The sequence below is a fragment of the Piliocolobus tephrosceles genome, chromosome 15 (assembly GCF_002776525.5).
Source record: "Piliocolobus tephrosceles isolate RC106 chromosome 15, ASM277652v3, whole genome shotgun sequence".
NCBI classification, from domain to species: domain Eukaryota; kingdom Metazoa; phylum Chordata; class Mammalia; order Primates; family Cercopithecidae; genus Piliocolobus; species Piliocolobus tephrosceles.
The window spans coordinates 106918670-106943777 of NC_045448.1; the positions used below are offsets into that span (position 1 = coordinate 106918670).

The 25108-nt window shown below is 51.1% G+C and overlaps 1 protein-coding gene across 1 annotated transcript in view; it reads left to right on the forward strand.

Annotated features, from left to right (window-relative positions):
* Nucleotides 1–25108, forward strand: part of FAM178B (family with sequence similarity 178 member B) — a 122173-nt gene that overhangs the window by 14332 nt on the left and 82733 nt on the right. Inside the window, exons 5-9 of the mRNA XM_023211292.1 lie at nucleotides 6938–7006; nucleotides 7226–7647; nucleotides 8728–8789; nucleotides 11877–11984; nucleotides 19614–19766. Of these exons, the coding sequence (XP_023067060.1) occupies nucleotides 6938–7006; nucleotides 7226–7647; nucleotides 8728–8789; nucleotides 11877–11984; nucleotides 19614–19766 (814 nt within the window). The remainder of the gene's footprint in view (nucleotides 1–6937; nucleotides 7007–7225; nucleotides 7648–8727; nucleotides 8790–11876; nucleotides 11985–19613; nucleotides 19767–25108) is intronic.

Sequence of the window (25108 nt, forward strand, 5' to 3'; positions counted from 1 at the left end):
GCTCCAGAGGCTGAGGCAGGGGAATCGCTTGAACCCGGGAGGTGGAGGTTGCAGTGAGCCGAGATCACACCACTGTGCTCCAGCCTGGGCAACAGAGCAAGACTCTGTCTCAAAAAGAAAAAAAAAGAAAAGAAAAAAGAAACATTGGCACGTACACCATAGAATACTTACGCAGCCATAAAAAAGAACGAAATCGCATCTCTTGCAGCAACAAGAATGGAGCTGGAGGCCAGTGTCCTATGTGGAATAAGTCAGAGACAAAGTCAGATACCACATATTCTCACAAGCGGGACTAAACGACGGGTGCACCTGGATATACACGAGGAAGCCACAGACACTGGGGACTCCAGAAGCGGGGAGGTTGAAAGTGGGGGTGAGGATTGAAAATTACCTGTTGAGTATAATGTTCACTGTTCAGGTGACGGGCACATTAAAAGCCCAAACCTCACCAGTATGCAGTATATTCATGTAACAAACGTGCACGTGTACCCTCTGGATCTTAAAATAAATGTGTGTGTGATTTTGTGTATGTAAAAGGCAAGGAAGATGATGTTCATAGAAACATTCAAACATTTGGTATGGTGCATGTCAATGTACAGTAGCGCCAAACAATTTTCTGAGAATCCATTCTCCGCCAGGCCATGGGCTGAGTCATCTCAGATGAGACAACTTCCGTGCACTCCGGTGAGGAGAGAAGAGAACTAAGTCATCAATGTGGAGGAGATACACGTGAGGATGAAGAGGAATAGTTGAGAAGTTGTGTCGTTTTCTTTCCGTTAGCAATGACAGGTTTTCTCCTCTGATGGACTTGAAAGGGCTCCCTCTTCTCGGTCCCCCCCACCCCCCCAACCCGCCAGCAATGAACTGCTGAACTTGCAAAAACCCTTGCAGAGTGCCCTGGGCTTCCTGATCTTGAGAAGCAGCCAAAACTGGAACAGCAAAAACTGTCAACGCTTGAGCAGAACAGAGACCGGTATTATGCATCCTAAACTTAGTGGCCTTTTACATTGTTAGGATGACACAGAAAGCACTTGTGCTCAGAAAAGAAACTGATCTAAAACGGAGGAAATATCTCTCCCTCCTTCCCCCTCCCCACTGCATGCAGCCTTTGCTGTGTGGAATTGTTCTTGGTGCATCAACAGTTTCTGCTGCTTCTCCTATTTTATTCTTACCATCCCTGTGGACGTTGCAACACTAAAACCTTTAGTTGGTAGAGTTTTCTTGTCTTTGGCAAATATTCCAGACTCGTTTGAGATTCCCAAATAAGAGTTTGTTTAAAGAGCAATTTTAGGCCGGGCGCGGGGGCTCAGGCCTGTAATCCCAGCACTTTGGGAGACCAAGGCGGGCAGATCACGAGATCAGGAGATCGAGACCATCCTGGCTAACACGGTGAAACCCCGTCTCTACTAAAAATAAAAAAAATTAGCCGGGCGAGGTGGCGGCTCCTGTAGTCCCAGCTACTGGGAAGGCTGAGGCAGGAGAATGGCGTGAACCCGGGAGGCGGAGCTTGCAGTGAGCTGAGATCGCGCCACCGCACTCCAGCCTGGCTCAAGCCTGTAATCCCAGCACTTTGGGAGGCCGAGGCGGGCGGATCACGAGATCAGGAGATCGAGACCATCTTGGCTAACAGGGTGAAACCCCGTCTCTACTAAAAATACCAAAAATTAGCCGGGCGTGGTGGCCGGCGCCTGTAGTCCCAGCTACTCGGAGGCTGAGGCGGGAGAATGGCGTGAACTCGGGAGGCGGAGCTTGCAGTGAGCCGAGATTGCGCCACTGCACTCCAGCCTGGGCGACACAGCCAGACTCCGTCTCAAAAAAAAAAAAAACAATTTTAATTCTTCACCCTCCCTGCCAAAAAAAAAAAAAGTTCCCCAAAGGCACTATGGTTCACATTGAGTTTTTCTTTTTTCTTTCTTTTTTTTTTTTTGAGAGGGAGTCTTGCTCAGTCGCCCAGGCTGGATTGCGGTGGCGCGATCTCAGCTCACTGCAAGCTCCGCCTCCCCGACCCACGCCATTCTCCTGCCTCAGCCTCCCCAGTAGCTGGGACTACAGGCGCCCGCCACCTCGCCCGGCTAGTTTTTTGTATTTTTTAGTAGAGACGGGGTTTCACCGTGTTAGCCAGGATGGTCTCGATCTCCTGACCTCGTGATCCGCCCGCCTCGGCCTCCCAAAGTGCTGGGATTACAGGCATGAGCCACCGCGCCCGGCCTAGACTTTTTCTTTTTTTCTTTTTTTTTGAGACAGAGTCTTGCTCTGTCACCCAGGCTGGAGTGCCTTGGCATGATCTCGGCTTACCGCAACCTCCACCTCCTGGGTTCAAGCAATTATCCTACCTCAGACTCCCGAGTAGCTGGGACTACAGGCTCATGCCACTACGCCTGGCTAATTTTTGTATTTTTTTAACTTTTTTTTTTTTTCGAGATGGGGTCTTGCACTGTTGCCCAGGCTGAAGTGCAGTGGCGCCATGTCGACTCACTGCAAGCTCCACCTCCCGGGTTCAGGCCATTCCCCTGCCTTGGCCCCCCAAAGTACTGGGATTACATGCATGAGCCACACACTCTGCCTAGCCCTGTTTTCACTTTTTGACTGTTATAAATAATGCTGCTGTGGATATTTGTGTGCAATATTTTGTGTGGATATTTGTTTTCAGTTCTCTTAGATGTTATACCTAAGAATTTTTACTGTGATCAGGAGATACTCTCTATGATTTCAGTGTTTAAGTTTATTGAGAATTGTTTTGGCCAGGCATGGTGGCTCATGCCTGTAATCCCAGCACTTTGGGAGGCCAATGAGGTCAGAAGATTGAGACCATCCTGGCTAACACAGTGAAACCCCGTCTCTACTAAAAATATAAAAAAATTAGCCGGGCATGGTGGCGGGCACCTGTGGTCCCAGCTACTTGGGAGGCTGAGGCAGGAGAATTGCTTGAACCTGGGAGACGGAGGTTGCAGTGAGCTGAGATCATGCCACTGCACTCCAGCCTGGGTGACAAAGTAACACTCTTCCCCCACCCCCACACCAAAAAATAATAATAATTGTTTTATGGCCTACCATGTGGTCTGTCCTGAAGATTATTCCATGTGTACTTGGGAAGAATGTGTATTCTGCCGTTGTGGGGTAAAGTGTTCTGTTGGCTTATAGCGTTGTTCAATTCCCCTACTTTCGGCCTTCTGTGTAGTTGTTTTATTATTGAAAGTAGGATATTAGATCAGGTGTGGTGGTTCATGCCTGTAATCCCAGCACTTTGGGAGGCCAAGGCAGGCCTTCTGCACTTGATATTTTTAGACTGTGATTGATGGCAGTTAACTGAAAGTGGAAAGTGAAATCGATAAGGGGGAACTACGCTACATTTATTGTAACATGTTTTGAAATGTGTAGATGTGGATAGATTTATTAATTGGTACACATATACAGCTTGATAGAATAAATTAGACTTAGTGTTGGGTAGATTAGTAGGGTGACTATAGTTTACAGTAATTTTTTTTTTTTTTTTTGAGACAGAGTCTTACTCTGTTGCCCAGGCTGGAGTGCAATGGCCAGATCTCAGCTCACTGCAAGCTCTGCCTCCCGGGTTTACGCCATTCTCCTGCCTCACCCTCCCGAGTAGCTGGGACTACAGGCGCCAGCCACCTCGCTGGGCTAGTTTTTTTTGTATTTTTTAGTAGAGACGGGGTTTCACTGTGTTAGCCAGGATGGTCTAGATCTCCTGACCTGGTGATCCGCCCGTCTCGGCCTCCCAAAGTGCTGGGATTACAAGCTTGAGCCACCGCGCCCGGCCAGTTTACAGTAATTTATGATATATTTCAAAATAGCTAGAAGAGAATAATTGGAATGTTTCGAGCCAAAAGACAAGCATTTAAGGTGATAGATGTCCCAGTTATGCTGATTTGATCTTTACAAATTGTATAAATTATCACATGTATCCCCAATATACCCATATATACATGTGTTATGCATCAATTAAAACAGTTTTTGAAAGAAGTATGCATATATTGTGGAATAGCTAAATCCAACTAATTAACATATGTATTACTTCACATACTAACCATTTTTTTCTGGCCAGTATACTTAAAATCTACTTTCTTAGCAATTTTCAAGAATACTATACATTACTGTACAATATATTTATTATACATAACTGTACATAGTATGTAACTATACATACTGTACATGTTATTCTGTCATGTTATACAATAGAACTCTGGAATTCATTCCCCCATCTGATGGAAATTTTTTGTTCTTTGATTGACATCTGTGTTACAGCTTCCTGATGATTGGTTCGTTCTTTTTTTTTTTTTTTTTTTTTGGACAGAGTCTCCCTCTGTCCCCCTGGCTAGAGTGCAGTGGTGCTATCTAGGCTCATTGCAACCTCCCCCTCCCGGGTTCAAGCAATTCTCCTGCCTCAGCCTCCTGAGTAGCTGGGATTACAGGCTTATGCCACCAAGCCCAGCTAATTTTTGTATTTTTAGTAGAGATGGTGTTTCATCATGTTGACCAGGCTGGTCTCGAATTCCTGACCTCAAGTGATCCGTCTGCCTCGATCTCCCAGAGTTCTGGGGTTACAGGTGTGAGCCACTGCGCCCAGCCGGTGATTAATTCTTGCGTCAATATATAGTATCTTTGTCTTTTGTGCTTTTTGACTTAAAGTTTATTTGTGTGACTTAAAGTCACTTAAGTCTGATATTAGTGTAACTAACCGAGCTCTCTTTTAGTACTATTTGCATGGAATATCTTTTTGCATACTTGCATTTTCAACCTATTTTCGTCTTTGGATATGAAGTCTCTTGTAGATACCATAAGGTAGTTGAATCATGTGTTTTAAATCTATTTTGCCAATCTCTGTCTTTTGATTAGAAAATTTAATCCATTTATATTTAAACCAATTACTGATAAGGAGTGACTTCTGCCATTTTGCTATTTGTTTTCTGTATATTTTTTTCCATTAATGCCTTCTTTTGTGTTTATTTTCTTGTAGTGTATTGTTTTAATTACCTCCTCATTTCCTTTTTTTTTCCTTTTTTTGAGGCAGTCTCGCTCTGTCACCCAGGCTGGAGTGCAGTGGCGTGTTCTCAGCTCACTGCAACCTCTGCCTCCCAGGTTCATGCCATTCTCCTGCCTCAACCTCCTGAGTAACTGAGGCACCCGCCACCATGCCCGGCTAATTTTTTGTTTTTTTAGTGGAGACGGGGTTTCACTGTGTTAGCTAGAATGGTCTTAATCTCCTGACCTCGTGATCTGCCCACCTTGGCCTCCCAAAGTGCTGGGATTACAGGTGTGAGCCACCATGCCTGGCCCCTTTACTGTAAATTTTAAAGTTCTTTCCATAGTAATTACCCTGGAGATTATAATTTATATCTTTAATTAATTAATTAATTTTGAGACGGAGTTTCACTCTGTTGCCCAGGTTGGAGTGAAGTGGTGCAATCTCAGCTCACTGCAGTCTCCGCTTCCTGGGTTCAAGTGATTCTCCTGCCCCAGCCTCCTGAGTAGTTGGGATTACAGGCGTGCACCACCATGCCTGGCTAAATTTTTTTGTATTTTTAGTAGAGATGGGGTTTTGCTGTGTTGGCCAGGCTGGTCTTGAACTCCTGACCTCGGGTGACCCACAATCCTCAGCCTCCCAAAGTGCTGGGATTACAGGCATGAGCCACCATGCTTAGCCTCATTATTGTAAAATTTTAATGTTTTAACTATTTATTGATCATATGTCATAGTCATGTTGATTTGAGTTTCTTTCACTATTGCCTTTGAATCTTATTACTTGTTTTTTGTAAACTGCTGTTTCCTTTGATCATTAGACACTTTATTAGCCTTTCATCTGTGTTGCAGTTTGTCTGAGTCTGGGCCTGATCCAATGGGAGATGTCTCTGTGTGTGGCATGGTCCATCTTGACTGGAGACGGGCAGTTCCTCCTACCGGAGAACGCTTGTTTGGCCAGCCCCAGGGCCTCTTAAATCACTCCTTCATTCGGCAGAAATGCACAGATGCCTCCCGTGGGCCAGGTCTGTGCTGGTGCTTGGGAACTGACAGGAACCAGACATTCCTGTCCCACACCTTGTGAACAGACAGACTTACAGGGTGGCACCAAGTAAGTAAGATGGGTGGGGCGTCATCTCAGAACATAGCTTTTCTGCTGAGCTGTGCTGGTTTGGTTTTGTTTTTGTTTTTGGGTTTTTTGTTTGTATGTTTGTTTTTGAGACAGAGTCTCACTCTGTCGCCAGGCTGGCATGCAGTGGCACCGTCTCAGCTCACTGCAACCTCTACCTCCTAGGTTCAAGCAATTCTCCTGCCTTAGCCTCCCAAGTAGCTGGGACTGAGGCACCCGCCACCATGCCTGGCTAAGTTTGTGTGTGTGTGTGTGTGTGTGTGTGTGTTTTAGTAGAGATGGGGTTTCACTATGTTGCCCAGGCTGGTCTTGACCTCCTGAGCTCAGGCAATCCGCTCGCCTCGGCCTCCCAAAGTGCTAGAATTACAGGTGTGAGCCATCGCGCCCAGCTGCTGGTTTTAATTTTGTATGGGTTTAGAAAAATATTGATGTTGGCTGGGTGCCATGGCACACGTCTGTAGTCCCAGCTACTCGGGAGGCTGAGACAGGAGAATCGCTTGAACCCTAGAGATGGAGGTTACAGTAAGCCAAGATCGCGCCACTGCACTCCAGCCTGGGCGACAGAGTGAGACTCTATCTCAAAAAAAAAAAAAAAAAATTGATGTCCTCATATTTGCCTATCATGTCCTTGAAATGAGAAGTTAGATTATTCCCTCCATCTCAGCAACTTGACCTTGGTGGGATCAGGAGGCCCAGTCCTCAGGGCGGACCTGGAGAAGGAATCCCTCTTGAGCACAGTGGGCCCAGGCCCTCCTCTGTGGGAAGCACAGGGTTGAGAACCTTTAGCTTTCTTCTGGAGGTTCACCTCCCGTGACAGGCACTTCCTTCCAGAACAGATGTCCCACTGCTTGCAGATGGCTGAGCCCCAGGAGACAGTGCTAGCACTTCCTCCGAGAGAAGGTAGGCGTCTCTCACCTGCACAGGTCAATCCCCACTGAGGTTTGGGGGCAAGAGGAAATGGAGAGCCCATGGCAGAACGATTTCCCTTGCATCCTTCCCGCAGCAACCCCAAGTTGTTCTTTCACCCATTTGCTCCTCTTCTTACCCAGTGTGGCTTGACGTCTGGGACGGTGGCAGGTGGGCGGGCGGGGGGACCACAGTATTCTGTCCTGTTTGCAGGGGTGCAGGCAGCCGCCACCGTGCCCATCCCCCTGTCCGGCCTGGAGGATGGCTTGTCAGACCATCCCCTGGACCAAGGGCCCCGCTGCCCTGCCCGGCGGCCCTGCAGCCCTGCCTTGGCTCCAGCTCCTACATCACCAAAGAAGCCCAAGATGCAGACGCCCGGGGACACATTTCCCACGGACTGGAGCCCCCCGCCCGTGGAGTTCCTCAACCCGAGGGTGCTGCAGGCCAGTCGGGAAGCCCCGGCCCAGAGGTGGGTGGATGTGGCGGGCCCCCAGGGCCTAAGGAGACTGGCCGGTGAGCTGCCCGAGGAGTTGGAGCAGGAACACCTGGACTTGGACCCGAAGAAGGGCCTGGCCTTGCCGGAGAAGCTGTTCTGGAACACAGCAGACCCAAGCCAGCAGGCTGCAGCCCCAGAGGTGAGCCTGTGTCCACCCTTGGCCTCTCCTCCTTGGCTACCCATCTTTAGCCACCCCTTTACAGCTACCCCAGGCCACCCTCTCCTCAGCCACGCCCCAGCTGCCCTTCCTCAGCCACTTCCCCTTGAGCATCCCCCCTCAGCCCTTGGGCCCTCATGGCTGGAAGCGCAGGCCCCCAAGGCCAGGATGCACCTCGCCCTGTGTCTCCACCCGTAACTCCTGCTGACAGATGGCTTCGGTGGCACCAAATTCGATGGCACTTCATGGGGCCCCTTGAGGCTTTCATGGCTGAGGTTAGGGTGATGGCCCCGGAGCAAGGAGGGCTCTCAGAGCTGAGCTCTGGGCTTGGTTGTCCGCAGAGACTCAAGTCCAGTGGTTGGGGAGTCCTAAATGGAACTTTGGTGATGAACTTCAAATTGCGAGTAAGCTCCTGCTGCTCTGTAGACTGCGGGGCATTTGCAGGCCGTGGATGGAGAGCACTTTTTCTAAGAATGGGCTTCAACTGTTTGTAACAGCCTGAGTGAGAGAGAAGGGAGAGGGGGACAGAGGGAGGGACAAAAGGAGAGAGAGAGAGTTGGGGAGAGGGGGAGAGGGAGAGAGAAGGGAAGAGAGGGTGGAGAGGAGAAGGGAGAGGAGGAAAGGACAGTTGGGAGGGGCACAGTGGGGAAAGGGACGGGGAGAGAAGTTCTTTGGCTTTGGTAGGGAATGATGTCACATCATTGAGATTGAAGAGTGTGGTGCAGGATAGAGCCTGGTGCACGATAGGCTGTGTGGCGGGATGTGCTGGCACCTGTGATGCGGTACTGTTTGCTGTCTCTGTGTGAAGTGTCTCTGAAAGCACACGAGGAACGCCCATCCTATGGGCACCTGTGGGGAGGGAACAGGTGGCTGGGGGTGGGGGCAGGGAGACATCTTACCCTGCGCCTTTATACTTTCTGATTTTTTAATCATGTGAACATAGTATTTTTTCAGAAAAGCAAACGAAATAAATAAAGGGCTTAATATAGTTTTTAAGAATTTTTTTTCCCCTGTATCTTTGTCCTTCTCTGTGATCCTTATTCCCACGTCTTGTTTCTCCAGTTACCCTGGAGGGTCTCAGGAAGCTACTTCAACAACCTGGACTACTTACTGCAGGAGAAGAGGTGAGCACAGGGCGTGGCCTGTCGTGGGGTGCTTGTTTCTTCAGGGTTGGCAGCAGTCCCGGGACTCACTGCAGTCTGGTCAGAAGATGGCAGCCTCCCACCCAGACTCAGCCTGACCTGTGTGCTCTGATCAGTAACAGGCACGGGGGACGGTCGCCAGGGCAGGGGGTGACATCACCAAGGCAGAGAGCCCCCAGACTCCTACCACAAACAGAGCCCTCCTTCTGGGTCCCCTCCCCACCTTGGCCCATTCTGTCCAACTCCTGCCAGTCCTAGGATGTCTCCTCCCACTCAAGGGTTACGTGAGAGGGAAGTGGAAAAGCAGACTGCTTTGTGGCTTAGGGTTACAGCCTGGCTGTGGCTGGAGGGTCATCCTGGGCAGACGGGACTTCCTAACATTTCTGCCTCCACCTTCTTCCCCAGCACGCAGGCATGCTTTGCCCATTTGCCCATCCACTCTGAGTTTCACATTTGCCTTCTCCCCGCATATTAGCTTCTAACTAGCTCTCTCCCTTTCTGCCCTAAGTGGTTTCCAAAGACAGCGCAGAAGGCAGCAGTCACCTCTAATGAGATTGGAAATCCCTAGGGAGGTACAGGTGGCTGGGGACTGACAGGGGTCGTCTTCATGGGGGCACGCTATTGGATGGCACGTGAGCAGGTTGTTCACACTTCCTGAGTCTTTGCCCTGTCCTGTTGTTGTGTCATGTTGTTTTTGTTCAGTGCATGTCCATTGTGTTTGCAGAAGTTAAGTGTGGGTGGGGGCAGTGCCACTCGGCAGCACCCAGCTCTCCTGGTGGGAGGACTGATGCCCTCTCTTTTGACCCTCCTCAGAGTTCCCAGCCCTGTTGGCAGGGAGCTCCTCATGCACTGGGATGAATTATTCTTCAGTCTGTTCCTGCCCCTCTGCCCCGCCATGGAGTCATGTCATCTGCCTCTGCTGTGCAGCCCCTCTGGGCTCCTCCGACCCGGGGACTTGCGTTGTTTAGCTCCTTCACCTCGGTAGATTTTCTGCCATTAGATTGTACGTTAGGGAAAGGACCATGCCTATAGATTTCCACGGTGCCCAGCACGGTGATGGACATTTAGTAGACGCTTGAAATTATTGGCAGGCAAATGAGCAGCTGGGGCCTCCTCGTGCCTGCTTGTCGGTGTGCCTGGCATTGGGAGGGTCCTGCTCTGTGCTGGTCAGCTCGGGCTGCCGTAACGGGATGGCACACACTGGGGCTTGAACAACAGTTACTTCTCCCAGTTCTGGTGGCCAGCAGCCCAGGAGTGAGGCTGCAGTCAGTCGGTTCCTGGTGAGGGCTCTCTTGCTTGCTTCTTGCTGTGTCCTCCCACGTGGCAGAGAGAGCACCAGCTCTCTGGTGTCTCTTCTTTTAAGGACACTAATCCTGTGGGATCAGGGCCCATCCTATGACCTCCTTTTACCTTAATTACTTTCTTACTCCAAATACATCTACACTGGGGTTAGGGCTTCAACGTAGGGATTCTGGGAAGACAGACATTTAGTCCACAGCACGCTGTGTGCTGCGCCGTGCCAGGCTCTGGATAGTGGAGCTGATGGCGCAGCCTCTGCTTCCCTGGCAATTTAGCATAATGATCTCATACTCACTGCACTGTCTCATCGCCACGGAGGAGCCCAGGAGAATGACACCTAACTTGGAGTCGGAAAAGGCTCCCAGATGTGTCCTTGTCACTGAACCTTGCAGGAAAAGAAGTTTGGTTTGGCAGGAGGGGGATGACTGCACATGTAAAGGTGGGTAAGACAGACTGTGCCGGCCAGGACCCACATTCTCAGTGCAGAGGGGTTAGAGGGGCGAGGCAGGAGATGCAGCCAAGATGAGATGTGCAGGGGGCTGGAGCCTGAGGGGCCTTGTTGAACCCAAGGCTGAATTGTGGGAGACACTGAAGCAGGCAGAGGTATGTTTTCTCTTGTTTAAGAAAGTACAGGCTGCATATGGAGAAGGGATGGAAAGGGCAAGAGAGGTACAGTGATGAGGGGCTGAGGGGGCCTGGGATGGGGCTCACAGCCAGGAGGCCCCTGGGAGGAGGGCGATGGGGCTTCTGGTAGGTCTAGTGGCCTGGGTGGTAGACATGGGTCATTGGAGGGGCCAGGTCACATTCAGCTAGAATTCACTCAGTGAGTGGCTGGGTAGCAGGATCTGAGCTCACGACAGGCCTGGGGTAGAGAGAAAATGTTAGAGAAATGAGGACTCATGGGCACAACCAGGATGGGCACCTGGAGGGGCCAGACAGGGACTGGGGAGGCTCCCAGGGCTCTCTTCACAGCCTGGGCACGAGGACAAGGAAGGCTGCGTTGGTTTGCAGGGTGGGAGGAGGGTGAGGGGTCGGGGCTCTGGCGAGGTAACAGGTGTGTGGGGCTATTGTGGGAGCCAGTTGAAAGAGGAAGTGAGGCACGCAGGGGCTAGTGGTGGAAAACAGAGCCCCAGGAGCCAGGCGGGAAGGGTAAGGAGAGAAAGGGAATGAGTCGGAGCAGAGGACTGCCCTAAGTGGCTGCAGTCAGGCCGTGCAGGTGTTGGGGATGCGGAACAGCCAGGGCACAAGCTCTTTCCTGGTCACGTGGCTGAGAAGCAGCAGGGTTAGCCCTCGGCCTTGGTGCGTTAAAAAACAGAGTGAAGCCGAGTGCTTGCCTGCTGTCCCTTGAGAGGCTGAGGTGGGCAATCGCTTGAGCCCAGTCATTTGAGGCTGTCGTACGCTTTGGTCACATCTATAAAAAGCCGCTGCACTCTGGCCTAAGCAACACAGTGATATCTGGTATCAAAAAAAAAAAAAAAAAAAAAGGGTACACAAGTAAAGATGCATTGAAAGTTGTGTGGTGAGAACTGTCTCTTTGTGGCCCGCCTGCTCCTCTCTGCTCATCTGGGGAAAGCACAGTCTATGGAATGCAACCCGTCCCCATTGCCTTAAAAATCTGTGTGAGCGGCTTTGCAGGGAGACCAGCCAGGACGGCGCGGCCCCCTGGTCCTGAGGTCTTGTTGTGTTGGTGGGAATCCCTGCCGCCCAGGGACAGGGCTGCACAATGGGGAACAACACTGACCCCCGACTCTGGCCCTCGACTTCCTGTAGGGAACAGGCCCTGGAGCAGGAGCGAGAGAGGCTGCTTCTGCAGGAGTGTCTCAATCTCAACTCCTTGGATCCTGATGAAGATGAAGTGCCACTCACACCCGAGCACAGGTGAGGGACAGGGGCCTGGCACCAGTCTCTGAAGGGGAAGGACTAAGGTGCCAGCCCTCCTCTGGTTTTGGACAGAGTTTTGACCAAAATGGTACAGCAATTTGTGTACTGTTGGTGAATTCTAAAGCTACCTCCTTTTCTTAAAGCCACATTCATTCATTGATTCAAGAAATACCTGATCACCTACTGTGCATCAGGGTCTCATTTGAGCCTTTGCCACACAGGGATCATAAAACACAGCTTGCTGTGCCCCAGTTATCTGCCCAAATTCATAGAACCAGATCTCCTGGGAAAATAACTACACAAAACCACGATCTAAATGAAATCTGCTTTCAAGGGGAGGTTATGACCATGTGAGATTTTTCATCTTCCCCTGACTGGAGAAGAGAAGGTAGCTCTGAGTGGGGGCCCTGATTTAATTGGGCCATTGGCTGGAGGGAGGGCTGGCTTCATCTCTACCTAGGAGCATCAGAGATGCCCAGGACCACAACCGAATCCATCTTCAGGGCACGCTGTTCTCCATCTGTCTTGGTCTGTTGGGGCTGCTAGAACAAAGGCCCATAGACTGGTGGCTTCTAAGCAGCTGAAGTCTATTTCCCACAGTTGTGGAGGCTGGAGGTCCGAGACCCAGGAGTCAGCAGGGTCAGTCCTGGTGAGAGCGCTCTTCCAGGTTGCAGACTGCCTAAGTCTCTGTGTCCTCACGTGACAGGAAGAAGCAAGAGAGCTCTCTGGGGCCCTTTCATAAGGGTGCCGATCCCATTCATGAGGGCTCCACCCTCAGGCCTCATCACCTCCCAAAGGCCCCGCCTCCTAATACCTTCACCCTGGGGGTGAGGATTCAACACATGTATTTTGGGGAGACACAAACATAAGCCTGTAACGCCATCCATTCACCCCCTTGTCCATCTGTTCATCCATTCACCCAGCCAACATTTATTGGGTGCCAACCATGTGCCAGGCTCTGCTGTAGCTTTGGGATGTGGCAGGAACAAAACCAGACAGATCTCTGCCTTCCTGCTGCTTGAGCTTTCCTTCCGGAGACAAGCAGTAAATAAGATCAGTGAAGCTGTGCCACAAGGGCTCCTGAGAAAGGCTAACACTGGGGGCATAAGGAGTGCTGGGAAGGGTGTGGGCTCTGATGATGTGGGCTCTGATGATGAAGGATGTGGGCTCTGATGATGAAGGGATGTGGGCTCTGGGGAGGGTGTGGACTGTGATGAGAGCTCAGGGAAGGCCTTGTGAGCAGGTCTTTTAAGTAGCACCTCGAGGAGGTGAGAGCCAGTTCCAGGGACCCTGTCGTGGGAGCGCACCTGGCATGTGGGAGCCTGGAGGAGGGGGCTGGTGGGGGACAGGAGGTGAGGGAGACCAGGGTTAGGCACTGGCTCTTGGAGGCTTTCCTCTGAGTTAATCGGACACATGTCTGCACAGGACCCTCTGGCTGCTGTGTTGAGGATAGACCGATTAGGTGTGGAGGCCAGGGCAGAAGGGAGGGATCAGGAGCAGAGGAGGCCTTGGCAGGAATCCAAAAGTAATGATGGTGCTTGAGGATGGGGTAGACGCTGAAGAGTGGGCAAGTTCTGGGTGTATTTTTAGGGTAAGAAGGTATTGGAGAAAGAGGAATCAAAAGGGACCCCGGCAGCTTGGGTCTCAGCAACTGGAAGGTTGGAGTTATCTTTGAATAAATTGGGGAGGCTGGGCACGGTGGCTCACGTCTATAATTGCAACACTTTGGGAGGCCAAGGCAGGAGGAATGCTTGGGCCCAGGAGTTTAAGCCCCAGCAACATAGGAAGATCTTGTCTCTCCTAAAACGTTTTTTTAAATTACCCAGATGTGGTGGCACATGCCTGTAGTTCCAGCTACTAGAGAGGCTGAGATAGGAGGATCACTTGAGCCTGGGAGGTTGAGGCTGCAGTGAGCTATGATCGCACCACTGCACCCCAGCCTGAGTAACACAGCAAGACCTTATCTCTTTTATTTATTTATTTATTTTTTTGAGACAGAGTCTCGCTCTGCCGCCCAGGCTGGAGTGCAGTGGCCGGATCTCAGCTCACTGCAAGCTCCGACTCCTGGGTTCACGCCATTCTCCTGCCTCAGCCTCCCGAGTAGCTGGGACTACAGGCGCCCGCCATGTCGCCCGGCTAGTTTTTTTTGTATTTTTAGTAGAGACGGGGTTTCGCTGTGTTAGCCAGGATGGTCTCGATCTCCTGACCTCGTGATCCGCCCGTCTCGGCCTCCCAAAGTGCTAGGATTACAGGCTTGAGCCACCGCGCCCGGCCAAGACCTTATCTCTTAAAAAAAAAAAAAAAAAAATGGCCGGGCGCAGTGGCTCACGCCTGTAATCCCAGCACTTTGGGAGGCCGAGGCAGGCGGATCACGAGGTCAGGAGATTGAGACCATCCTGGCTAACACAGTGAAACCCCGTCTCTACTAAAAATACAAAAAATTAGCCGGGCATGGTGGCGGGTGCCTGTAGTCCCAGCTACTCGGGAGGCTGAGGCAAGAGAATGGCGTGGGCCCGGGAGGCGGAGCTTGCAGTGAGCTGAGATCCGGCCACTGCACTCCAGCCTGGGCGACAGAGCGAGACTCCGTCTCAAAACAAAAAAATGAGGGGAGACTGAGTGCTCTACACGCTGCGGGTGGGATGGGCTTGGAATCAAGGGTTCATTTGGGGCATCCTGGGGCAAGATCAGAGAGGCTACTTGGAGAGGCAAGCTTGGGAGTCACTGTGTACGGACGACATTTAAAGCCACAAAACCGGGGCCGAGTGCGGTGACTCTCGTCTTGTAATCCCAGCCCTTTGGGAGGCTGAAACATGTGAATCACTTGAGCCCAGGAGTTTGAGACCAGCCTGGCCAACATGGTGAAACCCTGAACCCTGTCTCCACTAAAAATAAAAAACTTAGCCGGGCGTGGTGGCGCGTACCTGTAATCCCAGCTACTCAGGAGGCTGAAGCAGGAGAATCCCTTGAACCCGGGAGCTGGAGGTTGCAGTGAACCGAGATCGCACTGCTTCACTCCAGCCTGGGTGACAGAGCAAGACTCCATCTCAAAAGTAAAAACAAATAAAAAATAAATAAAGCCACCAAAGTGAATGATCACCTGGGGAGAGAGAAGAACGGGGCCCAAGGGCGTGGAGCCCATAGCATTTGGCAACCACAAGGAGGAGGTGGCAAAGGAGATGGAGCAGGTTGCAGGGAAGCCAGATGCCTGGGTGCCAGGCTGCTGGCCCAGAGTGGGATGATTGACATATGATTAGAGGTCACAGTGCCCTGCACAGGAGCAGCTCTGCTGGAGGCAAACCTGACTGGAGTGGGCTCCTGGAAGAACAAGAAGGGATGAAGGAGAAGAATGGGCAGTAGCTGAAAAGGGAAGTAGGGTTAGATCAGTGGGGTGGTTTCTTTCTGTGTCTTCTGTTTCTGTTTCTTTGATGGAGGGACTAACAGCACATCTGTAGACCAATGGTAGTGACCAAGAGAGCGGGGAATCGATGCTAGGGAGGCTGGAGGGGAAACTTGCAACATGTGCTTTGGGCTGCAGGGGAGGAGGTGGCCCCCGCTGTGTGGCCAGGGCAGGTCAGGCAACACCCCGGCTCCTCTGCCCCCCCGGGCCTTGCTGCTTCTGTGAGCCTGGCCCAGGTGTGACTGAGCACTGGCCTAAGCACCACATGGGCCAAGTTTTGTTGCACATCCTAGGTCCACATTCTGCATTCACTCCTTAAGGGCCTGTTGAGTGATAACACACAGACTTCTTGGTGGCGGGATGTGACCTGCTTTTTAGGATCCCCACATTGCATGGCTGCCCAGAGATAGTTATGAGCCACACCTGGGCTGGCCATTTGCTGTTTTGTTTTGTTTTGTTTTTTTGTTTTTCTGATAATCATCTCTCTTTTTTTTTTCTTTTCTTTTTTTCGAGATGGAGTCTCGCTCTGTCACCCAGGCTGTAGTACAATGGTGTGATCTTGGCTCACTGCAACCTCTGCCTCCCGGGTTCAAGCAATTCTCATGCCTCAGCCTCCCTAGTAGCTGGGACTACAGGTGTGCACCACCACACCTGGCTAATTTTTATATTTTTAGTAGAGACGAGGTTTTGCCACTTTGGCCAGGTTGGTCTTGAACACCTGGGTTCCCGGGCCCGAGTGATCTGCCTGCCTCGGCCTTCCTGAGTGCCGGGATTACAGGCGTGAGCCACCATGCCCAGCCTGATAATCATCTCTTAACTAAATCAAGGATCAGCAAACTTTGTGAAAAGTTTGTAAATAGCAGATATTTTAGGCCTTGAGGACCAGGCGGTCTGTGTCAACTCTGCTGCTGCGGCAGGAGGCTGCTGCAGGCACTGGGTGAATGAAGGCGCATGACTGTGCTGCAGAATTATTGCAGAAACAGACCCCACGCAGGACTCAGCCTACACGATGTTCTTTGCCTGGCCCAAGTTAGAAGGACCCCTGCCTCCTGGCTGGTGCCAGTTTTTACGGTGAAAGTTTGGGAATGTGTTGCGATTTGAGCAGCCGTCCCAGACGGACAAAGAGCTCCTCGCACACTGCCCAGAGGTCCAGGGAAAGGCAGCCGGCGGTGAAGTCCCACATGGACTCCCACAAGGCAGGTGCTGCTTCCTGTCTGATGTCGCAGGAAGCATGTGGATGGACACGGTGGGGCATGAAGCCTGAATGTAATTACTGTGTTTAGGGCCAAAGGCCTCCTTCGGCAAGAGCACTTTGGCAGCATTATATTTGATGAAAGCAGCTTTCTCTCTGAGCTGAGGTGCATGGGTTTGGTTTCCAGGTTCTCCACTCACTAGCTGCATAACCATGGAATCAAACCTTTTAAACCTAAATCTCTGCAGCAAGAGTAATTCTTCCAGCCCTGTGTCTTTCTGCCGAGTACCTCCAGCATTCCAAAGTCATGGCTTGGATGTTTTGAAACTGCTCGCAGAACAGGAGTTATGTGTGCAACCCGCTTAATGCAGAAGGTAGTCCTGGCTTTGAAAACACTGGTAATGTGCTGGGCGCATGACGTTTTCCAGTGGTGCTTTGAGAAAGCCTCTTTGACAACAGCCACTTTGAGGTGGTGGTTTTGATGTGGGATCGTTTGGATGGGACTGTTCAGCTTTACAAAAGTCATTCACCAGTGTACAAAGCTAGCGGCCTCTTCCATCCCTGAATAGGGCCAGGGAAGGGGGTGCAGGTCAGGAAGGGGTGCTTAGGGTGGGGGCTGACCACTGCCTGCCAGACAAGGCGTCATCTAATTGCCACAACTGCCCATTGCAGAAAGGACCCCTGACAGTCCCGAGCAGCATCTGTGCATGCTCTAACAATCGGCTTGCGTCTTGAATGGGTGACATCCTCAATTCTCCATTTCTTAAAATTAAAAGACCTTGCGTGTGTGCTGAGCCTGGGGCAGAGGCAGATACTTAAACCACAACATCATCCTTTATTCTCAGCTCTAGGCTGCACAGGAAATCCCCAATTAGATGTGTAAGAGTCGCCTCAGGACTCTTAATAATGCACATACATTACAGCCAACATCACAGAAGTCCCTTCAAAAGATGGTTTTAGGGACAGAGCTAGGACCCCTTTATAGATTAGCCTCGTTCTTGGCTTTTTTGTCTTTGTCTTTGTCTTTTTCTTTCTCTTTTTATTTTCTTAGACGGAGTCTCCAGCCAGGGCTGGAGTGCAATCGCACGGTCTTGGCTCACTGTAGCTTCCACCTCCCAGGTTCAAGCAATTCTCCTGCCTCCGCTTGCCTTTTTTTTTTTCCTCTTTGAGACAGAGTCTCGCTCTGTCAGCCAGGCAGGAGTGCAGTGGCACAATCTCGGCTTACCGCAACCTCCACCTCCCAGGTTCACGCGATTCTCCTGCCTCAGCCTCCCGAGTAGCTGGGATTACAGGTGCCAGCTACCATGCCCAGATAATTTTTGTATTTTTAGTAGAGATGGGGTTTAACCATGTTGGCCAGGCTGGTCTCGAACTCCTGACCTCAGGTGATGCGCCCACCTCGGCCTCTCATAGTGCTGAGCCACTGTACCTGGCCTAGGCTTTTAATCATTTGTTCATTTTTTCAGAGTAAAAAACAAGCAATAGATACAGAACTCTAATGGCAGAGACATGAACCAAACAGGACCTTGTTTTACCGTTTGTGTGGTGGTTTGGTGAGATGCTTCTAGAAGCCTGCCAGGGTCAGAGTCCTCCCGGGTCTGCAGCATCATTCCCGTTTGTTGTGCCATTTCATTCTCAGGACCACCCTGTGACGTGTGTAAGGGCCTTACCTTGGGTCACTTAGCCAGAAAGTGAAACAGGTTCCACGTGCTAGGCTGGTGGGCCGAAGGCGACGCACGCCACACCCAGTGCCAGCTGCTCATGTTCAGATCCTAAGGGGGCCTCTGGGCTGTTCCGTCCCTGGGTTTGCTGTCTCAAGCAGTGGGCCTGGCTGGGAACCAGGGAATGGGCCGTCTCTTGATGAGAGGAAGAGAGGCAGTGTCTAGAGCTTGTTTTATTTTATTGTTCCTGTTGTTAAATGTGTGTTATATTGCTATAAAATCAAGCAGAACACACTTACATGAAGTAAAGAGGAAGTTGCCTTTTCCTCTCCCCTCCCTCTGATTCTGCTGCCTGGGGTGACCCTCAATCGTAGTGGGATATGTCGTATGCTGGGGGTGGGCATTGCATGTGTCTGAGCACGTCTGTGTCCGTGTGTGTGTAGGCTTGTGTGTGCGTGCACCGACACACACATACACACACACACAGCCTCTGCTGCTGTTTTCACCCATGAACTTACTGGGCTCAGCCACGTTGCCGGTCCTTCTTTATGTAGATTTAGTTCATTCTTGGGAAACATCTTCGCTGCCTCCCTTTTCCCCATCCTCATTTCAGTGGGTCATTAAGTCCTGAAAGTTTTCACCTCTCTCTGATACTGTTGAAACGTATCCCTTCTCCTCGTTCTTTCTCTGTCCATGGGGCCAACTTCCGTCCACTAAATCAGACTCTCTGTGCCGGGCCAGGCTGGTCCCGGGATCTGCATTGCAGCAGCTGCCTGGGTGGCTCTCGGAGCCCTGGAGCTTGAGGACTGCCAGCCCTGAGGGAGAATCCGGGCTCCTTCATACGGGCTCGAGACCCTCCGGCTACCTCCTGCTTCTGCCCACGCCCATGCCGCCTGCTTGCCAGCCTTCCTGCCCCTGCCAGGACTCCCCCCCTGACCCTGGCCACACCCAGCACTCCTCTCCTGGGCCCTTAGGGAGCCACCCTGTAGGCCTCTCTGTCCACTCGCCAGAGGGGATTGCCGTGGTTTGTTTATGCCCTTCCTGGGTGGTCCATTCCCGACTCACCTTCCGTACCTGGCATTGTAGATGTGCAGTGAGTGAAAAGTCTGACCTGACAGAGCCAGTGGGTGGGGTTGGGTCTTCTGGCTCCTGGACTGGTGCCCTGAGCAAGGGATGGGCCTTATTGATGTGAAGGGCTCCTGCGTGCCCAGGTGAGCTCTTCTTCCATCAGCAGGTGGCGCTGTCCCCCTGGTCTGCCGTAAGGACTGCAAGGGAGGAAGCCCCTGGCCCCCTTTGTCCTTCCCTGGGCCAATGGCCGTGCCTCAGGCCAAGGTGCACCTGCTGATAGCCGGCCCTCCTGTCCCTTCCCTTGCCAGGATGCTGGTGGAAAAGTACTCAGTGTCCCTGCAGACCATCCCACCGGTCCATCCAGGTGAGACTGTGTTTCTGCCCAGGCGTCACCCCCTGCCATGCATCCTGGACTCCTCACACCTGAAGCCACGCAGCCACCTGGAAGGGCTGTTCCTCAGGTAAGTGTAGAGAGGAGGGGTGAGGGGTGGCGCAGCCTGTCCAGGACCCCTCCCTCCTGGAGACCAGAGATAAGGGCCACCAGAAAGGGGGAAATTTGAAGAGGTGATCAGGCCAATTTGAATGTGTCAGTTTTTAGAGAGATAGGTGATGTTGTCTACTTACAGTATTTCATTTACTAATTTTGTTGCACATAATTAAAACGTTCCCACATTATAGCAGATAGCCAGTTGTTCATTTACAGGATCATGTTACTTTTTTCTCCCCTACGCCCCAGTGTTGCAGAACAGCAGACTCACCATGCGTGCCTTGGGGCTGGGTCTCTGTCAGCGCTGGCTCCTTCCTGAGCCATCCAGGGCATGTAATGGGCCCTTCCACCTACTTGGAGGGGCTTCAGTGTGTGATGCTGACACTCAAAAGCCTGTCCCCAGCCGCAGGCACACACTCTAACAATACAACAGCTGTCTTATTCTTTGTGGGAGTAAATTCATGATCATTATCACATAACCATTGACTATATTGCTTTTTTGAGAGAATTTTTAAGATTTACCACAACCATATCCAACATTTGGAATTAGGAGCTAATATATCCAAGAAGAAGAGGAAGGAAAGCCTGCAGGGTTCGGTGCCGCGGCGTCTGCTGGGTGCTCACACAGGCTGGTGCCCTGTGGGGCTGGAGTTCAGGGCCCTGGAGAAGGGGCTGTCCTCGCCCACCCAGTGAGGAACACAGAGGTGGAGCTGCTTCTGTGGTCTCTTCGGCCACCTTAGGACTTGAGCGCCAGAGTCTTGCTCTCTTCTCCAGTTTTACAGGGCTTATGTTTATTTCATGAATTCCAAGTCCATCTTATGATACAAGGTTACTTTTAACATTTTCATATGCTTCCTTTAGAAGTTTTTATTGTGGAAAGTTAACAAGTACCTATTAAAGTATAGAGAACCATATAACGTTCCTCTACACTCCCGTCACTCACTTTCAACAAGGATCAACTCAAAGCCAGTCTTGTTTCCTCTCAACCTCTGCCCACAACGCCATTACCTCAGGATTATTTTTATTTTTTGAAACGGAGTCTCGCTCTGTTGCCCAAGCTGGAGTGCAGTGGCGCGATCTCGCTCACTGCACCCTCCGCCTCCCGCGTTCAAGTAATTCTCATGCCTCAGCCTCCTGAGTAGCTGAGATTACAGGTGTCTGCCACTATGCCCGTCTAATTTTTGTATTTTTGGTAGAGACGGGGTTTCACCATGTTGGTCAGGTTGGTCTCGAACTCCTGATCTTGTGATCCACCCACCTCGGCCTCCCAAAGTGCTGGGATTACAGGCGTGAACCACTGCCCGCCCACCTCAGGATTACTTTTTTTTTTTGAGACGGGGTCTCGCTCGTCACCCAGGCTGGAGTGCAGTGGTGCGATCTCGGCTCACTGCAAGCTCTGCCTACCGGGTTCACGCCATTCTCCTGCCTCAGCCTCCCGAGTAGCTGGGATTACAGGCACCTGCCACCACGCCCGGCTAATTTTTTGTATTTTTATAGAGACAGGGTTTCACCATGTTAGTCAGGATGGTCTCGATCTCCTGACCTCATGACCCGCCCATCTCGGCCTCCCAAAGTGCTGGGATTACAGGTGTGAGCCACCGCGCCCAGCCCACCTCAGGATTACTTTTAAGCAAATCCTCAGACACAGAAAATTTAATCTACATTTACTTCAGTTTGTGTCTCTAAAACATAAGACTCTATTTGTAGGCATTAACTTCGATATTACTATCATACCTGAAGGAATAGTAATTTCTTAGTAGTGCTAATATTAGTGCTCAGATTTCAATTTTCTTTGTTTCTTTTTTAGTGTTTTGAGATGGTGTCTCACTCTGTCGCTCAGGCTAGAGTACAGTGGCGCCATCTCAGCTCACCGCAACCTCCGCCTCCCTGACTCAAGTGATCCTCCCACCTCAGCCTGCTAAGTGGCTGGGATTACAGGTGTGTGCCACTGCTCTAGGCTAATTTTGGTATTTTTTGTAGAGATGGGAGTCTTGCCATGTTGCCCAGGCTGGTCTCAAACTCCGGGGCTCAAGTGATTCTCCTGCCTCAGCCTCCCAAAGTGCTGGGATTACAGACGTGAACCACTGTGCCTGGCCTTCAATTTTCTTAGATTTTTTTTTTTTTTTTTGAGATGGAGTCTTGCTCAGTCGCCCAGGCTGGAGTGCAGTGGCGTGCTCTCAGCTCACTGCAAGCTCTGCCTCCCGGGTTCATGCCATTCTCCTGCCTCAGCCTCCCAAGTAGGTGGGACTACAGGTGCCCACGCCCGGCTATTTTTTGTATTTTTAGTAGAGACGGGGTTTCACCGTGTTAGCCGGGATGGTCTCGATCTCCTGACCTTGTGATCTGGCCGCCTCGGCCTCCCAAAGTGCTGGGATTACAAATGTGAGCCACCGCTCCCGGCGATATTTTTTATGGATTCTTCAAATCAGAATCTGAACAACGTCCGAACATTGCAATTAGATAAAATGTTAATAATGAAATAATAATTACATTGATGCCCTAACGTATTTAACCATTTTTCTCATTTTTTGAACATAGAAGTTTTTTCCAACTTTATTATAAATAATACGGTGGGGAATATTGGGGAGTATTTGTCTGGAGATCTAAAATGTGTTCATAGCTGCAGTGTGAGGTCATTGGGTCTGAGTGTAGGAACGTAAGGATTCACATCACCATGTTGGAAAGGTATTTAATAAAGAGATATATGGTGAAAAGAAAAGAAGAAAAGAGCTGAAGAAAGGAGAGAGCCAAAGAATGTCTGGGCAGGAACTGAGGTGGACAGCGGAGAAAGGAAGACGTCTTCCTGGGCTGCTTCAGTGTGTGCCGACAGCAGGTTTTCTGTTCCAGAGTGGATGGCAGGCAGGAAGTGTTGGACAGATGAGATGGCGCGTGGAGTGGTGACCTGGGATCAGAGCAGGCCTGCCACATGGAGCCAGGTGGCTGCCCGGCTTCCCTGGAGTGAGGGCTCAGACCCTCCTCCCTCAGATGTGCTAATGGGGCTCGGTAGAGAGGGTGCTGCCAGCACCTGAGATCTGCAGCCTTAGGAACTGGCTTTGGGCTTTCTGGAGGGAATGCGTGCTGTGTGGCTCTGACTCAGTCCTGGGACCTCTGCCGGGCAGTGGCGAGGCCACTTCCTGGAGGTCGCCATTTAGCCCTGGGTCATCTTTCATTTCCTGCTTGTGCCAAGGACTTCAAGGCCAGACTAGTCAGTCGTTCAATAATAACGTTACCATATTCAGCCAGAAACGTGGCCATGGTGGCGGGTGACAAGGGGATCTTTTAAGCAGTCAGCCGGGCACAGCGGCTCACACCTGTAATCCCAGCACTTTGGGAGGATCACTTGAGCTCAGGCGTTCTAGACCAGGCCTGGCCAACATGGGGAAACCCCATCTCTACCCCAAAAAATGCAAAAAAAAATTAGCCATGGGTGATAGCACGCCTGTGGTCCCAGCTACTCGGCCGGCTGAGGAGGGACAATTGCTTGAGCCTAGGGAGGTTGAGGCTGCAGTGAGCCGTGATCATGCCAGTGCACTCCAGCCTGGGCAACAGAGTGAGACCCTGTCTCAAAAAATAATAATAATAAATAAATAAGCCGTCAGTCCAATTCCACACACAAAGTTGCCGCTGTGGTCTGTGGCCATGCTGCCTTGAACATGCTGAATGTTCTCTCATCTCAGAGGCTGAGCAGGGCCTGGCCTGGTTAGTACTTGCTGGGAGAAAGTTCATGCTATGTGAGCTGTGAGCTGACAGCTAGGTTTTTGTTTTCCTGGTTATACCACCTGTATATTCCTAATTTTCTACAATGAACGTAGATCATTTTTATCATTAGAAGGGGGGAAGTCAATGCCATTGTTTTAAAAGTCAGCTCTTGAAATAGATTCACTTCTCCTTACCTTTCTTACCTTTCTGTGAAAGGGGGAAGATATCTTCCCTCTGAACAAAGTAGGCAATAGCACAAATTAAGCAGTTTGTTTCAGATTGCATGGGTGGGCTTGGCCTCTGCGTCCCAGCAGCTGTCCTGTTGCATTTATCCAGGTTTACGTGTAAGAACCCTCCTCCCGGGGAGCTTGCCTTGGGAGTGCATGTGGTCCAGATGACCCCCTCATCCATCACCAAGCTAGCTGTGCATCCTGGGGTCAGTCCCTTGCCTCCAGAGTCATGTGATGATGACGGAAGCTGATACCAGCTGATTGCAGGAGCTGAACTTTTTTCTTCTTCCCTTGACAGTAATTCCAAAGGAAATCCAATGCTCCCGTCATGGAAAAGTGTCAGGACCAAAGCCCACATCCCACTCATGGTCGGAAGTTGGAAGGGTGGAGTTTGTCTGCCCTGCTCAGTTAGTCATAGGCCCCCCACAGTATTTGCAAGGACATTGGGGTCCCCGTTTGTCCTCTGGTTGCATCTGCCACTATTGGTGCAAGGACCAGCCTGCTTTCCAGAAGCCCGATGCATGAGCCAGGGCGTTCCTCCGTGAATATCCGGCAGGCAAGGGAACAAGGAGGTGGATGAGGCTGAGCTTCTGCCGGAGGCCCGGCAGCCCCACCTCTTGTTTGTCACTAGCTTCTCTTCCTGGAGGAAGAGGCCAGGGTTGAAGCCCAGGTGCAATAAATCCAGCAGTTCTGAAGTGTGAAGAGGGCTGAGCCTTCCAGCTGGCTGCATCTGCCCCCCAAAATAAAGAGCAAGCAGAGGTAGCAAGCAGGGCCATTATGGGATCCCTGAGTTTCTGCCGGTGGTAACTTATTTATTTTTTTTGGAACGCTTATTTATTTTTTTTGGAACGAAGTTTTGCTGCTGTTGCCCAGGCTGGAGCGCAATGGTGCGATCTCGGCTCGCTGCAACCTCTGCCTCAGGTTCAAGTGATTCTCATGCCTCAGCCTCCTGAGTAGCTGGGATTACAGGCGTGTGCCACCACGCACGGCTAATTTTTTTCTTTCTTTTTTTTGAGACAGAGTCTTGCCGTGTCGCCCAGGCTGGAGTGCAGTGGTGTGATCTTGGCTTACTGCAAGCTCCACCTCCCGGGTTCACGCCATTCTCCTGCCTCCGCCTCCCGAGTAGCTGGGACTACTAGGCGCCCACCACCACGCCTGGCTAATTTTTTTTTTGTATTTTTTAGTAGAGATGGGGTTTCACGGTGTTAGCCAGGATGGTGTTGATCTCCTGAGGTCATGGTCCTTCGGCCTGGGCCTCCCAAAGTGCTGGGATTACAGGCTGAGCCACCGCGCCCAGCCTTGCACTGCTAATTTTTGTGTATTTAGTAGAGATGGGATTTTACCATATTGACCAGGCTGGTCTTGAACTTCTGACCTCAGGTGATCC